General features: G+C 39.6%; 1 protein-coding gene across 1 annotated transcript in view; it reads right to left on the minus strand.

The window, feature by feature from the left end:
• Positions 1-243: 243 nt before the first annotated feature.
• NRBF2 (nuclear receptor binding factor 2) overlaps positions 244-18,614 on the minus strand; it is a 19,768-nt gene continuing 1,397 nt past the window's right edge. Inside the window, exons 2-4 of the mRNA XM_075216331.1 lie at positions 7,547-7,631; positions 5,419-5,459; positions 244-1,830 (exon numbers count right to left, since the gene is read on the minus strand). Coding sequence (XP_075072432.1) covers positions 1,087-1,830; positions 5,419-5,459; positions 7,547-7,631 — 870 coding nt within the window. The 3' untranslated portion in view covers positions 244-1,086. The remainder of the gene's footprint in view (positions 1,831-5,418; positions 5,460-7,546; positions 7,632-18,614) is intronic.

Here is an 18,614-nt window from a genome sequence, read left to right on the forward strand (position 1 = left end):
TATATTTGCAATTATCATTAGTAGAAAGTTTAGGTAATCTGACCTGTGCTTCTGTGGTAGCGGTTCTTCAAAAGCCTTGAGGTTTTACAAATATTAACATGTTTTTCATTGAAGGCGACAGGCATTTATTTTGACTATTAAGATACTTTGGTTACCGATACCCTTGTTTCCACACCACCGTTAACAGATACACGAAACACTTCCCGTTCCGGCTTGTCTGGCATGACACAGAAAGTCCAGGCATTCCAGATATAAACACACTTTATTATTGTCAATCAAATACTGTCATTCAGCATTTCTTGCACTCATGCACTGTTATAATGAGATACTGATCTTTTCAGTAAGTATTTTTAAACAATGCATAACACATTTTAATATTATACAGCAAAGTTAATTACGATGCACCCTGTTTTTTTTTTGTTTTTTTTTACATTTTGTAAACTGATTATTTAGAAACATGTAATTTGGTTCCAGAAAATAATGAAAAACAAAGTTGAAAATGTCTCTGTTGGTTTGAGGTTAAGATCTAGGAGTGCAATGTGGCACACGTAGATTCATGAGTTGTGTTGTGTATGCTGTACACACACTAGTTCTGAGATAACAAAATTTGTGCATAATAAAATGCATACATTCTGAATGCATGACAGAAAGCATATGTCTAAACCACAGAGGTTCTGCTATCGAGTACGATAGAGATTCTGCGCTGTTGTTGTTATGGAATTATATATACCATTTATAAACTTTAGGCAATTTTTTTTTTTTTTTTTTTTAAAAGTTACTTCAGGCAGTCGTTTGGTTTGAAATAAAGACAAGAAAAGCAGTATTGTCTCAAGAGCTCATTTGTCACTCTTTGTAGTAGTTGTGTTTTTTTTTTTTTGTTTAAAGATCTATTCGACATAGGAACTTTGATTGAATATTTCACAGTGACGTGTCTACCAATATACTGCAGTTCTCAACCTTCTACAGTAAACTCTGGCAAAGGCGCGATGGCCCTTCCGGTATTGCTGCATGGCCCTTCCGGTATTGCTGCCAAGATGATCTTTCCCTTTCCTGGTGATTGTCCTCAAAATCAGGTCAGTTGTTCTTCTAGCTGTCCATAAGTCCTTTAAGTCCTGTAATTTGCGATTGTATATCCTCTGGGAGCTCAAGGGGAGGAAGATCTGGTAAGGGAATGTCTAAAGGAGGAAGACTGGGTATAGGAATGTCTGTACCCTTTCCAGTATTTGCTACAAATCTCTGCCACGTAGACACGGGGCTCGGAGAGCTTAGTGTAGTCTGCTGCAGACTCCACAGTTCGGACTTCTCCACGAAATCGGTGTCTGTGTCTAACTCTTTTTCTGGATTCCTCTGCAGCCTCGCCACCTCTGCCCGCAGCTTCCGGTTCTCCTTTTTTAATTTCTCGTTTTCGGCCAGAAGGGTGTCCACCAGCAGGTTCAGGTCTTTTATCTTGGTTGCTTGCTCCTCCAGTTTTGTTTTGTCATCTTTTGGAACTCTGTTCGCCTTGTAAGGCTCCAGTGGTTCCTTTCTCTTCTGGAGCAAATATAGTAAAGAGTCTGGTTCTCGGTCAAGGACACTGTGGATTTCCTGCAAACACTTCCCTGGGTTGAAGTTGGATTTCTGCCCGGCAGAAACAAGTGCATTTTGGCTGTCGACGTCATCAGTAGACAATTTGTACGATGTCTGGAGATGAGCGGTGAACTCCTTTTCTGCAGCTATTGCTTTTTGTTGAGTTCGATGCTTCTCTTCTCTTTTGGCTCTTTTCAATCTTTCCTGAATTAAGAGCTGCTGTTTTATGTGACTATCCCGCTGCAGTTCCAATGACAGCTGAGCCTGTAGAGCAGAAACAGAGATGTAAACTAGAGTTATATTCTCAATGCAATATCAAGACTAATTATTTTCACATTTCTGCAAGTCCTACAATATTTCCTCTTTTTCTGTAAGACCACTTACAATCATAGAAAGGTAGAGTTGGCAGCACACTTTGATATTTGATTTACAAGAAAGAATTACAATTTACCAAGGCACCTTACACAATGAGAAGAGGTCACAGGACAAAGGCAAGCCGTCACAATTCTCAGACCGTAATAGTGTCATACCTCTGGAAAAAAATATATGCGTTTCTACATAGAAGTGATCTGACACCCCAATATATTTGCAGCATTAAGAGAGAAGCCTCACACTACTCCTGTGCTGTTGGGAGGACCCTGTTCCTTCTACTATCTACTTCACAGCCAATGGCTCCTTGCTTGCCTCCATTCCCTCTCCTCACATCATGATACTACCCGTCACATCTAGATCTGCCCGTATTAACACAAGCACAGTAGAAACTAAAATAATCCCGTAAAGGGTTAATGGCGCACACTATGTAGGCAGAGGAATACCACAAATAGGGTTTTTTTTGGAGATCTCTTTAAGAGATGGTACTTGTCTATAAAGATATATATATACCGAAAAGGGATAACACCAATCTCCACTGCTGCACTGTCGTGGTTTATTTGCACAGCAACCACAAAAATACATAAATGTATATTCACCAGAAACAGACAAGACAGATTGCGCTGCAGAGAATGTATGTTGGTATAGCTCAATAAAAAGACCTAGAGGATCCTCCCATAGCAATAAGGAAACAATTGATTAATATCACATGAATATAAGTTTAATCACAAACAGCATGATCTAGTAAATAAATCATAAATATTACATCAATTGTAAAACTGTATAGCTGGCCAGCATAGATTAGAGGGTACCTTGAAAAATAAAAAATAAAATTAGAATATAAATTAGTAAAAACCTATGAGACCCAGAAGAGCTAGAAAAAGGAAGTCCAATATGATGACCGTACTTCTCACAAATGGTTAATATTGATCAAGAGCTCTTATAGAGAAAGCTCGTTTATATTCAGTATCACAAGTGGATCAATGATAATCACGAGACTCTCTTTTCACTTCATGTTAGGTCTCATATTTTCAATATATAACGATCAACTGTATAGACACAGTCAGGATGTGCTCCGTAACACTTGTTATAGTAGGAGCAATTCAAATCCAACCGAGATATTCAGCACCTTCTCAACAACATATGTTAAATTCTTTGGGAAAGCCGCAATTCAAATTCAGCAGTGTTTTCCTTACCATTCGACGTCTTCAACCCTCCGGAGGGATTCAAAGTCACTGGAAATACAGAGATTTCAAAAACTCACTAAACTCACTAATTGGTTGTTATTATAGTCGGCACACCCAAGCCAGGGTTCAGATGATTTCCGCTCGTCAGCGGTAGCGGATCAGGTTGTGAAAAACTTTTTCCTTTGCGCTAAATCGCGCCCGTCACATGAGGCTTTAGTTGAAATAGTATCAAGCCAAATTGCAAGTTATTGTATCAGTATATCCACGATCCAAAGATCAGAATTATAGCCGACTGTATTAGGGACAAACTCTCCGTGTCTCCGTTCGTGAGATGATAGTTAGGGAGAATAATTAGTGAGCTGAAATCACAGACCTCAATCGCTGACGCGTTTCGTGCCTGCTTCCCGGCACTTTCTCAAAGCTACTGAAGGTCTGAATCCATTCCTTTAAATAGAAGGCTGATTATCCAGGTGTCTTTGATTCATTTTGATTTTCTATTTTTTCAAATCTCTATATTCAATCGATATTTAGGTTTATATTATACCAGACTAGAAGGTATTATTTAACAACTCAGCTAATTCTCTTCAATTAAATATAAATATAAACATTCTTAAAATATTTAGAGACATCAAGCTGAGCCCATTAGTATAATAATCTATCTTATAACAAAATATATAAATATTGTTACTGCTAACAGTCTCTCATTTATCAAGAGGAGACACTGTTTAAAACAGACCCAAACGATCTCTATAATCGGCCAAATCCTAGAGTGTCTCAAAAGACCTTAGATATATATACACACACCTAATTTAGGTAGTGACAACAGGTTAAGTATAGTCTTGTATATAATTCTGATAATTCTGATCTTTGGATCATGGATATACTGATACAATAACTTGCAATTTGGCTTGATACTATTTCAACTAAAGCCTCATGTGACGGGCGCGATTTAGCGCAAAGGAAAACGTTTTTCACAACCTGATCCACTACCGCTGACGAGCGGAAATCATCTGAACCCTGGCTTGGGTGTGCCGACTATAATAACAACCAATTAGTGAGTTTAGTGAGTTTTTGAAATCTCTGTATTTCCAGTGACTTTGAATCCCTCCGGAGGGTTGAAGACGTCGAATGGTAAGGAAAACACTGCTGAATTTGAATTGCGGCTTTTCCAAAGAATTTAACATATGTTGTTGAGAAGGTGCTGAATATCTCGGTTGGATTTGAATTGCTCCTACTATAACAAGTGTTACGGAGCACATCCTGACTGTGTCTATACAGTTGATCGTTATATATTGAAAATATGAGACCTAACATGAAGTGAAAAGAGAGTCTCGTGATTATCATTGATCCACTTGTGATACTGAATATAAACGAGCTTTCTCTATAAGAGCTCTTGATCAATATTAACCATTTGTGAGAAGTACGGTCATCATATTGGACTTCCTTTATCTAGCTCTTCTGGGTCTCATAGGTTTTTACTAATTTATATTCTAATTTTATTTTTTATTTTTCAAGGTACCCTCTAATCTATGCTGGCCAGCTATACAGTTTTACAATTGATGTAATATTTATGATTTATTTACTAGATCATGCTGTTTGTGATTAAACTTATATTCATGTGATATTAATCAATTGTTTCCTTATTGCTATGGGAGGATCCTCTAGGTCTTTTTATTGAGCTATACCAACATACATTCTCTGCAGCGCAATCTGTCTTGTCGGTTACAAGCACAGTAGACCCTGTCCAATCAGGTGCAAGATTCCATCCCATCCATTTATTTTATGCATCTTCCATTCCATCTATTACTTCAGGTCTAAGAGCTGTACTCTTCCCATACCTGGTAAATGACACGGTCCAGCTGTGAATACTAGGTAACGTCAGGAGTACCAAGAGAGCAGCCTTCACCCAATTGCTACACAGTATTGAAAGATGGAGTAAACCCTTCAAATGCTGTTTGAATCACAGTATGAACCACACTGACCCCCCTTCAGTCATAATCTGCTTTGTGAGATAGTTATGCTAACTCTTTTTTTAACTGAAGACTTACTATATATTATTTATAATGCATGCAAGGAATTAGGATATGTAGAAATATATTTGAATGTTGAAGAATGATAAAGTGGGTTTCTCTGTATGGATTTATTTCAATGAGTTGATTATAGTGGTCTTAAAATTGTATTAAGGGGAACATTATCTCCTATATAGTTATCATTTGAAGAAGAGCAAAGACAGTCAACATTGATATTTAATTAACACTTTTACAATTATATATTAATGTTACGTAATATACAATACCTGCTCAGACTGTGTCAGCCTCTTGGCCTCCAACAGGTAAGCTGCAATATAAAATACATAAAATGTGTGAACATGACCAAAGCGTATAGCAACATTAGGGGGCGCTGCACCACCCAAACCAAAATAAAGAACGCAGACAAGTCACCAGACACCACAAATAGCAGTGGTATTCAGGTTACCCGACTGCATAGTACTGCACAATGCTATGCTGTATAGCAGGTTATTAACACCAATATGACAACTATAGATTTACAATCCTGAAAACAGCAATATTGCAAATGCGTCTAACAGCAATGCAAAAAACACATTTATGTATCCATCTCTATGGGACCCTTTCGCACACACACAAAGCATGTCTGCGCTAATATTATTTCATACAGGAGCCTTTAGGCCTTATGACACCACCCAACAACTCCAGCGTACTATCTACATCATCGCAACTTCCCAACAAGACAGCATTCAATGGGTTATAGGCCAGTACAAAGGTCTATAAATAGGCAACAATAATAATAATAAATAATAATAATAATAATAATATAAATAATGAAAATACTAATCATAGCGCTAGGGAAGATGATAGGCAGTCTGTTTATATACTGCAGTCAAAAATCTTGGCTGCAACATTATAGGAACGTGAGTGTAATACAAAAGTGAGGTGCACGACACCGTCATTTAGTGAATGCTGGGGGAGTGGTGATATAGGGCAGATAAAGCAGTTCACTAATTGCCATATTCACAAGAGTGGTGATATAGGGCAGATAAAGCAGTTCATTAATTGCCATATTCACAAAATGATACTGCACTCTTAACTTTTACACACTGAGCACAACAAAATCAGTGTCATAAAGGTACGTGTTGGGCAGCACGGTGGCTCAGTGGTTAGCATTTCCACCTCACAGCGCTGGGGTCATAAGTTATATTCCCGAATAGGGCCCTATCTGTGTGGAGTTTGTATGGGTTTCCTCTTAAACTCCAAAACATAGTGGTAGGTTAATTGGCTGCTGATAAAATTAGTGTGTGAGACTGTGCGTGTTGTGAATGACAAATATCCTCTCTACAGCGCTGCAGAATTGGTGGTGCTATATAAAGAAATGATGAAGACGTTATGCCTCCAACCAGTTTCAGCCTGAGAAGAAATAACACAAGTTTAATGTTGTTTACCTTGTGTCTTTTTTTCCAGGCATTTTGCCAAACCAAAATTTTATCCAAATAATATTGTGCAGAAATGGCAAATTTATTTCTAAAAGATAAAGAAGCCCTAACAATATGTGTTATTTTATCATCATCATCGCATTTATTTATATAGCGCCACTAATTCTGCAGCGCTGTACAGAGAACTCATTCACATCAGTCCCTGTCCCACTGGATCTATAATGCCAGGCGCCATCACAGAAATTTAAAGTGACTTATATTAATTCTTATACCAGGTCTGTGGCTCAGTCCTGTTGATGACAATGGAGGAAGAGTTTTTCTGGCCCGTACATGTGTGTACGGTAATTCTAAACTATTCCTCAAGTGAAAGTAATTATGTTCTAAACATTTTTTACATCTAATAATATACAAAAGTAACAGGGTTTAAATATTTATAAATGGGTTTACCCATATATCATTAAGGTTTATGTATGCTCAAAGCCAGGCTGCAAGGAACACATGGACAGTGGATGGTGTCCTACTACAAGGAATTACCTCATTGGTTGAGCGATGTCGCCATCAACTCCATATTGGATGTTGTGCATCACCTGACCAACACTAGGACTTAGGCTATAACAAAATGGTTCCACATGATGAGAAGTTGTCATGAGATGGCCGTGTGACACTGAATTTAGAATTTCTATTATTATCACCTTTAGAGTGTGGATGGAAATTGGAGCAGACACAGAAAACCAACAAAAACACTAGGAGCACATACAAACTCCACACAGATAGGGAATCTAGCTCATGACACTAGTGCTGTGAGGCAGCAGTGCTAGCCAATCAAGTTACAGGGAAAAGAATAAAGGACCGCCGCTATTAATTAAAAAAAAATAAAAAAAATACAGCAGTAGGATACATTGAACAACCCACTTTCAAACAACTCATAGTAATAAGTATAGGAGATGTAAAGAAAACATTTAAGCACAGTACATACCAGCGGCTTTCCTGTGGCAAGCAATTGCCTCTTCATATTTTCCAGTAGCCAGAAACCTGTCTGCTTTCCTGCTCTGCTGATGTGCCTGGAAACATAAGGACATTATATTGTGATTACACTGTACGCCTCACCAAACAGTCTTCAGGCTGAGAAGCTGTATGTCATTAATAATTCAAACCGTGATATATAATAGCACAATGTAATAAAACAACTCACCCAGACGCATCTAGCAGAGATGGTTTATGTGGCTGCGCTGACACAAGTACTCTGCGGTAGTGAGGAGATTTCATTCTGGTTAATAAGGTCACAGTAACCAGAAGTCCTCACAACCAGGACTTACTGTTACACAAGGTTATGTACATGTTACACCAGCTGTGGCCAGGACTCCCATAGACAAATTCTTGGAGGTCGTGGGTATATTGGGGGGAATTCAATTAGCTGTGAGGTGTCTCCGAAACGCCCACAAGATACCTCGCAGCGGAGATTTCTGACAAACCGCCGCTCATTTTTCTGGAAAATGGAGCAGAGATTACTACCATAATTACCGGCGATGTGCACGGTACGATGTCCGTGTGCAACATCACCGGCATTCGAATCCCCCCCATTGTGTAAATACATAGATATATATTTATTTACTTCTGTTCAGGTATTGTCAGTTGTGGTTAAGAGGTTATATATACATTGTGGGTGACCTTTGTGTAAATGCTCAGTTCCGCCATTCTCAAATGTTTCTATAGTTAACATATGCTGGTGACTTGTGATTCGTGCGCACAATTATTTTATAGGTATTGGTGACTATCCCATGTTTTTCTTGTCTCAGATTATGGCCCTTGTGGATATGAAGCCTAATTAAGAGGATACATTGATCTACTGGGGCGCATTAGGTGAGATTACACGACAGTCTGACAGGACAGAAAATGGACACAAAACTCCAGTTATCCTCTCAGGGCCCCAATAAGGAGAGATCTTGACAAGTGTCCCTCTGACCTAATCACCTTAGTGAGGTCACCAAGGATCTGCGTGTACATTACACATACAAGTGACCAGGAAGTGCAGAAACGTTGTAGGGTGGTGCTACACCAGAACCTCACCCACAGCGAGATGTTACATCCCTGTGAGCTTATAAGACACGATATTAGAAGATAAAATACAGTTTGCTTATATTATTTTAGAGAAGGGATGAGCCGTATACATGTTATATAATGTGTACTCCTGTGTGCCTTCCGGTCATGCCTAGGGTACGCCAGACAGGTACAGTAATACGGCCCTGGCTTATGTCTAAGAAGACATTGGGCTAGATTTACTAAGCTGCGGGTTTGAAAAAGTGGGGATGTTGCCTATAGCAACCAATCAGATTCTAGCTGTCATTTTGTAGAATGTACTAAATAAATGAAAGCTAGAATCTGATTGGTTGCTATAGGCAACCTCCCCACTTTTTCAAACCCGCAGCTTAGTAAATCTAGCCCATTGTGTAATTTCCTATAATATTCATGAACAACAAGAAAGGACTAAAGAAAGACTGCTAAATTACCATTATTGCAATTAAAATAAGAATATGTCAAATATGATCAAAAATGCCCCGTCCCAGTGTTTTCACCAATCTAGCCGAGAGATATTCTCTGGAATCTCTTTGGCCCAATAGAAACGCAGCCTGTTCTAGTTACTATATTATATCTGATGTAATAATACAGGCCCCCAAATGTCTGCATACACAGGAACAAGAGCAGCTGACAAATGATGTATGGACTTTGTTGTATGTAATGAAGTTAAGAGAATGATTACCAGTTGGCAGTCATACATGGATGACCAAATCCCAGCATATATCCGGCTAGTGTTATTAAAGACAGTGAATTATAGATAATTAAATCATGGCATTACAGCATGGACTCTCCTCCTGTAGACTTACGTGAGTAGATAGCAATGTCGTGTCTGATACAAGGACATGTATTACAGAGATACATAAATGATTAACCTTACATAGCATGAAAGAATGAAAACAAGCGAGGAATGTCCTACACAGAGCACACGTACAACACATCTACATCAATTCCTTTCTCTGCCGAACAAACACAGGAGCTGGCACGTACAGAACGTCCTGCAAATAAATAACCCATGCTGTACAATGTCATCAACATCTGACAGGCTGCACAGTTGTGATAGAGCCTCTCCTTCCTCCTAGTACTGCCAACACCAAATATAATAGGGGTAGTAAGCTATAGAATTGTGTCACAATGATGGTAAAACTGCTCACGGAGCAAAACAATCATGAGTGGCTGCTGAAAATAACCATATGGTAGAGTAATGATACAATGCAGAGACAGAACATTCCTTCTTTGTGGGTCTGTGCTCACCTTGTTTTTTTTAAGCCTTTCCAGACCTCAGTCACACATCTCAATATGGGTCTCCAGTGGGCAGGAGGACCCGAGAATGGTCCAGTCTCACAAACTACTAAATGGGCATGCCCAAGGTAGAGACACCCCATTCATAAAAAAAACAGTAGCGGCACAGAAGAAGTCTTGTAGGCAGAAGTGAGAGGTGGTTATCAGAGATGATGCGGGACGAGGCACAGGTCACAGGTAGATCTAAGAGGGCGTGATGGAGAGTATTTTGAGCGGAGATTTGAAACATATCAAGTTAAGGGCTTTGTAGGTGAGGATGAGAAATGGGAATTGGATTCGTAAGGATATTGGGAGCCAGTACAAGGATTTGTAGAGTGGTGCAGGGAAAGAGGAAGTTCCGTCTTGCTGCAGCATTTAGGATGGCTTAAGAGTTAGGTTGCATCTTGGGTAAGAAATAGGAAATATTCAAAAGGTGGGAAAACAAGACAGAGAGAGAGAATGGATGTGAAGAATGAAGCAGAAGGCGTAATCAAGAGTGACACCAAGGCAGTGGTCTTGGGAGACTGAGGAAAGAGTGGTGTTGTTGACAGTGAAGGAGATTTGAGAGAAAGTGGTGACTTTGGGAAGAGTGACGTAGATGAGTTCTGATTTGGACATGTTAAGCTTTAGGTAGCATTGGGACATTCATGCAAAGACATTTGGTCAGCACAAAAGTGTAGAGGTCAGGTCAGGAGAGGACAGGTAGATTGTTGTTTCAGTGAGAGCAGTGCAGGGGGAACAAGAGGGTGACATATGCTCCAGTCACCAGTGTGCATTGTGATAGTGACTATGGTTAATGGTATTTGTCCATTCCTGTGTTAACATGTCTACAAGTCAACTAAAGGATACTGCAAAGAATCTTTCAGAGCCTCATATTATTATGATTATCTTTTATTTATAAGCCGCAGCTAAATGTCCGCAGGGCCATACACGACATATACAGAAAGCAGTGATCCATAGCACATTGCATGAAGAACAAAATACAAAGACCAGACATTACAGATAAACAAAAACAAAGATAAAACATCAATGTAGATCAAATTATTTACAGGACAGCGAGTGAGAGTGATGGTAGCATTCAGCGGGATGTAGGCCTGAGCTAAGAAAACAGGGTTAGGAAAGGAGGCCATGAGGTACAGAGGGTGATAGAATATTAGAAGGAGAACACAAGGAAAGAGGGTCCTGCTCATGAGAGCTTACATCCTAAAGGAAAGGGGGAGATAAAGATAGCTGGTATAGATCGGGGATGAAAACCAAGACAAGGGAGCTCGAAGGAAGGCTGATAGGCTTCAATAAAGAAATGAATCATAAGGGCACGCTTGAAGCCTTTGAGAGTAGAAGGTAACCTGATTGAGGTTGTGGGAGATTGGAGATGTGGTGTGTGTGTGTGTGTGTGGGGGGGGGGGGGGGGGGAATTGATTGAGAGCTTTGAAATTTAATTATGTAGGCCACAGGGAGCCAATGTAGTGACTGGTGGAGGGGGACAGCAGAGAGCGGCAGGAGAGAAAATTAAAGCATGCAGCAGCATAGAGGATAGATTTAAGAGGGGGAGTTGAGAGTCAGGAAGGCCAGAGAGATGGAGGTTACAGTAGTCAAGGTGGGAGATTACAAGTGAGTGAATAAGAGTATTGGTGGCTTCTGTGGTGAGAGAGGGCAGGACCTTAGATATATTCCAGAGGTGGAAGTAGCAGGATTATTAGAGGGACAGAATGTGAGGTTTAAAGGAGAGGGAGAAGTCAAGGATGACCCCAAGGCTGTGGGACAGAGGGTCCAAACCCTGCTGCTCCAAAAAGGAAGAAGCCCCTGTGACATAATGGCCATGTTAGCTTATCCATATAACATTACTTACATTTCTAATGTTTTTTTCAGCAACACGAGTGTAGGCAAAACATATGCAGTCAAACTGACATTTACCATTACAGTCAATTTAAGTTTATAGCTATGATTAAAACCGTATAACGTTTACAGTATTACAAAACAAACTATATACGGATGCAGCCATGACATTACCAAATGCCGGTGTTCCCAGCTCTCTAACTATATACACATGATGGATTTCTGGTAAATGCCCTCAATGAAAGAAGTTCCTAAGCTGGACACACATATTCAATGTTGCTGGTGGGGTAAGAAAATTGTCCTAAGGTCACAGAGCAGGGGCAGCATTGTGGCACAGTGGTTAGCATTGCTGTGTCACAGCACTGGGGGCTATAGGTTCCACTCCGATCAGGGCTCTATCTGTATGCAAATTGTATGTTCTCCCCGTGTTTGTGTGGGTTTCCTCTCACACTCCAAAGACATACTAATAGATTAATTGGCTTCTGACAAAATTCACCCTGTTGTGTATGTCCATGTGGTAGAGAATATAGACTTTACGCTGGGGCCTGGACTGACATGTATGGATTCTGGACACCACATGGCCATCAGTCTGCCTACATCCTAGTTTAACAGTGAGGCTGAACGTCACACGTGTGGCCACCACCAGATTTCAATCCAGCAACACACAGCTTTGGAATTTTTTAGCAATCGAATAAAAATATAAAGTGAACCATGAGTGGTAATGGTTAAAGAAATCTCTGCTTTTAATAAACAAATTGGTATTTCCCAAAGCTGGAAGCAAACATTACAGTGTGTATCAGTTGAAAGAGAATGCTGGGAGCAGTAGTTCTACAACAGCTGAAGTGCCCATGTCTACGTTCTCAAATTTCCAACAGTCAAAAATGAGAAAGAGCCTTTGTGATCTTAACAATGGGAAATGGTTCTTGGTATAACTAGTATGCCAGGAAACACACATTTGCTGATGCAAGAAACAGTAACTCAGGAATATCATATCTAAATTAACATCACAATGCAAAACTCGTGATGACATTATGATGATAATTACCTGTGAAACACAGGCCTGTAGAAAATCATTTTGCTTGGCTTGTATAGTTCTATTCAGGAAACCCTCTAACTAGAGAGGATACAGTATGTAATTATGTTATGTCTCTAATTACATAGACTTTCAGTAGTTGATGTAGCCTGGATATACATCAATTTACACCACTTTCATGCATTACTCGGGGGACTATGGCTGTCTGCAGAACCAACAAGACATTAAAATGGACGTCTGACTCATGAAATGGTGGCACATATACCCAGCATTTATCAACCGTAACACAAAGCTTTGTAAATACTGAAAAAAAAAGAAGCTTAAAGTAATTAGTGAGACATGTTTCAGAAAAGCAATATGTTACCCATTGTACTGTCATAGAAAACGTGGAAGTACAAGCTTGATGTATTTTATCCTTATACTTAATTGTCTACCTGTGCTACACGTGTGATCAACCTAAATATAATAGGTTTACCTGTGCTACGCGTGTGATCAACCTGAATATAATATGTTTACCTGTGCTACGCGTGTGATCAACCTGAATATAATATGTTTACCTGTGCTACGCGTGTGATCAACCTGAATATAATATGTTTACCTGTGCTACGCGTGTGATCAACCTGAATATAATATGTTTACCTGTGCTACGCGTGTGATCAACCTGAATATAATATGTTTACCTGTGCTACGCGTGTGATCAACCTGAATATAATATGTTTACCTGTGCTACGCGTGTGATCAACCTGAATATAATATGTTTACCTGTGCTACGCGTGTGATCAACCTGAATATAATATGTTTACCTGTGCTACGCGTGTGATCAACCTGAATATAATATGTTTACCTGTGCTACACGTGTGATCAACCTAAATATAATATGTTTACCTGTGCTACACGTGTGATCAACCTAAATATAATAGGTTTACCTGTGCTACGCTTGTGATCAACCTGAATATAATAGGTTTACCTGTGCTACACGTGTGATCAACCTGAATATAATATGTTTACCTGTGCTACACGTGTGATCAACCTGAATATAATATGTTTACCTGTGCTACGCGTGTGATCAACCTGAATATAATATGTTTACCTGTGCTACGCGTGTGATCAACCTGAATATAATATGTTTACCTGTGCTACACGTGTGATCAACCTGAATATAATATGTTTACCTGTGCTACACGTGTGATCAACCTAAATATAATAGGTTTACCTGTGCTACGCTTGTGATCAACCTGAATATAATATGTTTACCTGTGCTACACGTGTGAGCAACCTGAATATAATGTTTACCTGTGCTACACGTGTGAGCAACCTGAATATAATAGGTTTACCTGTGCTACACGTGTGAGCAACCTGAATATAATATGTTTACCTGTGCTACACATGTGAGCAACCTGAATATAATATGTTTACCTGTGCTACATGTGTGAGCAACCTGAATATTATGTTTACCTGTGCTACACGTGTGAGCAACGTGAATATAATATGTTTACCTGTGCTACACGTGTGAGTAACGTGAATATAATATGTTTACCTGTGCTACATGTGTGAGAAGCCTGAATATAATATGTTTACCTGTGCTACACGTGTGAGAAGCCTGAATATAATATGTTTACCTGTGCTACACGTGTGAGAAGCCTGAATATAATATGTTTACCTGTGCTACACGTGTGAGAAGCCTGAATATAATATGTTTACCTGTGCTACATGTGTGAGCAACCTGAATATAATGGGCCCAAGTCATTAAGGAAAGTAAGGCAAAAAAATGAGTAATACCCCAAAAGACCTGGGTTTTTGCCGGGGCTCTGTGTGAATGGGTCCAGGAGCACCTCTCCAGTCAAATGACCCGTGATCAGTGTGAACACGGTCTACCCGGGTATTTGCCAGGGTGTCCTGCACTGTTCCCCAGCTATATCCTGGGTTCATATACTCGGGATACTGCCAGGTGGCAATATGAAAGTGGTTTAAGTTTTCTCCTGGACAAAACCATGTTACAATGCAAGGGGTGCAAATTAGTTTATTATTTTGCATATAAGTTAAATACTGGCTGTTTTTTCATGTAGCACACAAATACTTGATAGCTTTATTTTTACACTGAAATTTAATGTTGATCTAGGACATGCCCTACCCCAACTATAAATCTCTCCCCATATTTTAAATTTACCTCCCCCTCAATGCAACATGTTTTTGCCAAAATGCAAAGTTACTCTTTTTTTTGCTTTCTTTTCCTTTCCTTAATGAATCAGGCCAAGAGTGTTTGTCACTGACACCAAATCATAAGGTATAGTGGCTGTAGAGGAGAGCCAGAAGTAGATACAGGCACAGTCTGGGTGAATCGCCCAGAACTGAATATCTGGTGTGGACCCAATGTCCTGAACCTGTGCTGTTGTACCTCAGACAGGTTCAAGAGCTAATTCAATCTGATGATAAATGCAAATGTAATTTATTAAGGCTGATGTGCTCATTTTCCTAGAGCCGTTTCAAATTTCTTTCAGCTTCCAGATTGTATTTTACATTCTTGAACTGAATTTTCTTTTCTCAAAGGTGCAGTGATCACATTTAGCCAAACACAACAAACTGAATGTTCAAACAACAAGAATCAGTCAAATTGTTTATATCTTTGGTGTATGTCATTTTGTATATAATTGGAGCATTTATCTATATTATTATTTAGCTATTAGGCCTATATTTATAATTAAAAGTTGTTATATTAATAGATATAATCAACAAAAGCACCCAGAAGACTGCTTGACACATCCCTTTTCCTGCAGAAGAATCTATTTATTTAAAGCTGCACTGTCACCAACAAAAATAAAAAAATGGTAGTGCAAGGTCAGGGTGGAGGGGTGTGTGAGCAGGAGGACCAACCACAAGCCACAATCACTTGATTTTATCTTGTCATTCATTGGTCACCATTTACTTTGTCATAGTGCAGCTAAAAGTTTACTAATACATGACAAAAATAGTTATAGTTATTCTTGAAAGATAGACCCACAATGTTTATGCATTTGTTAGTTATCACCACCTAGTACAGTTAAACAGTAGCTTATTAGCTGTCTGCTGATATCCTACAGCCAAAACATCATCATCATCTATTTATTTATATAGCGCCACTAATTCCGCAGCGCTGTACAGAGAACTCATTCACATCAGTCCCTGTCCCATTGGGGCTTACAATCTAAATCCGCTAACACACACATACAGAGAGAGACTAAGGGCAATTTAATAGCAGTTAATTAACCTTCCAGTATGTTTTTGGAGTAGCACAAGAAGAAAGCATGAAGTACAGGTGCTAACAGCACAGTTCTACTGAAAAAAGCAAAGCCTAGTGGGAATACTTAATAAAAATGGCCTATGGGGATTGATGTATACCTCTTAACTAACCACAGATGAGCTGGCGACACCCTGCGATTCTGCTCCTGGGTTCGAGAGCCAAAATCTCCACCACACGCGTGGATCTGTCGTTGGAAATTGGACAACGATTGGCATCAACTGGGCTTGCTAGATCAGTCACAGGATGATGAGCGCACACACAGACAGACTGTGCTCATCTTCTAACAGGATTTACCAAGAGGCCCGATAATGATTTCAGAAGCGATATTATTAGTCATTACGGTTGTTCTGGAGCCACAAATGCAGCCATATTGGGACAACTGTTCCAAAATGCAGCATGTCCAACAGTAGGGTGCCCTAGGAAAATGACAAAGCCAGTGTAGCACAGCATGACCCTTTGTATGGGGTCTTAGACGTGGCTTTAAGAGGAAGGCTCACATGACAGATTCAGAAAATAGTTGTATTGTGTTGTAAGCCTCCGCATCACTTCTCACCCCCATATCAGAAGATCAGGGTATCAAACCCAGCTTAAACAGGAGGTTAAGCACAATAAGCCAAACACATATTGAAAGACATCACAACCCAATCAAGGATTGCTCTACAATTCAATATCAAATCATTAACTACATCTGGTCAAGAAGACCACAGCTCAAACTCCTCAGTTCAGCCTGTTGTCCACTAGTAGTCTATGCTGGCTCTTATCAAGGTTTATAACTTGTTATTTTATCTAAATGATAGTAATCCTTGAAGGCCTGAAAGAACAATCCTGCAAAAAGCCATCATAACTATACTAGGTGTCCTGCTGTCCATGTGCCAGTTGTGTGGAGAAAAGACGGATATCGTTCACTGGTGTATAACATTATTAACCTTTATTTATATAGTACCAACATATTAAGCAGTTTTCTAGTATTTGTTTATTTTATTTATTAAATTTTGTTATCATCTACAGAGTCCCTGCCCCAGCTGAGCTTACACATTCTTACTAGCATTATCGAAATGGTATTTGGGGGGCAATGGCTGCCACTCTAGTGTCCAGACATAAGAGGATGCTCTTAGTATGAGAGGCAACATTTGGTAGTAGAAGCAAATGGCAGCATCTGTGGGGCCTCGACAACCTGGGAGTGGAGGCAGACATGACGCCTACAAGGAGGCCTGCTGCCGTATACTTAATTACACGCAGAGGTCTCTCTCCACCGCACCTCTCACATCTCAGGAGCAGCTGCTGCCTACAAATGGCATCTGCTACCTCCCTTAATTCACTGTGGAGGTCGCCTCCCCTAATAAATTTGTCTGGGCCCAGGGCTGGTGGGGCCCCTCTCTGCTGATGGGCCCCCATACTGCTGTTCTCCCCCTGATGGCGGCCCTGGACACAAACCCTACTTACTACAGTGTAAGTTCCCTCAGAGCATGTCCTACTACCATATTTTGACTTCTCACTTATTCATTTCCTCTCCTCTATCCCTTAATGTACTGACCTTCATTATTAAAGTAAAGAGATCATCATGCCGGCCTTTATTTTAAGAGCCACAATTTAAAAATGTTCCTTTTATATATATTGTTTTCTTTGTGCATCTTTTATAAAATGTGCAATAGGTGTCACAATGAAAGTAGAGTGAGCAATGCCTACCACCTCAAAGGACGTGTTAAAACCAGTCCATTTTGCCACATTTTATTTTGGCATCATAAAAAACTCCAAGGGGTAAATGTTTTAAGCTGAGAGTTTTCCAGCGGGTTTGAAAAACCAATCAGTATCTAGTTATCATTTATTTAATACATTCTACAAAATAATAGCTAGAATCTGATTGGTTGCTATAGGCAACATCCGGAAAACTCTCAGCTTGATACATTTACCCCCAAGTCACATAAAACTATAGGGATCAGTTCAGCTAACTCAAGACCATTCCTAGTGGTCAGATCTCCCCAGCAAAGGCGCTTCCAGGCACAATGCAATTATTCCAAACATATTCAGAATAATAAAAATGGGACAGGAGTTATTTATGACCTAGTCTGAATTTGCTTCATTACAAACATTTTCTTAACATAATAAGTATTATACAATTTATAAGCATCTAGAGTCCAGATTTAACATAGTAACTATTGTACAGATACAATATGTGCAGAATTTGATGGATGACATTCACGAAAACTGGTGCCAAGGAAAAAGGCGGTGTTGCTCGCAGCTACCAATCAGATGTTTGCTTTTATTTTTTAAATGGTCTCCAAATATGGCAGAATCTGACATGTTGCTAGGAGAAACAGAAGCCTTCTTGGAAGGCCAAGCCAAGCGTGCACGGTATATAATGATATTTTGGAAAAGTTCCACTACAAACTTACATTTAGATTATAATATATATATATATATACACACACACACACCCATATACATACACACATCAGTACCATATCTATGGTGGGATAGCCCAGTAGTTTTTCCACAGTGGTGAAAGATGGCCTGAACAACATTGTATAACCTAAGACTGCATGC

Source organism: Mixophyes fleayi, chromosome 6 (genome assembly GCF_038048845.1).
Source record: "Mixophyes fleayi isolate aMixFle1 chromosome 6, aMixFle1.hap1, whole genome shotgun sequence".
NCBI classification, from domain to species: domain Eukaryota; kingdom Metazoa; phylum Chordata; class Amphibia; order Anura; family Limnodynastidae; genus Mixophyes; species Mixophyes fleayi.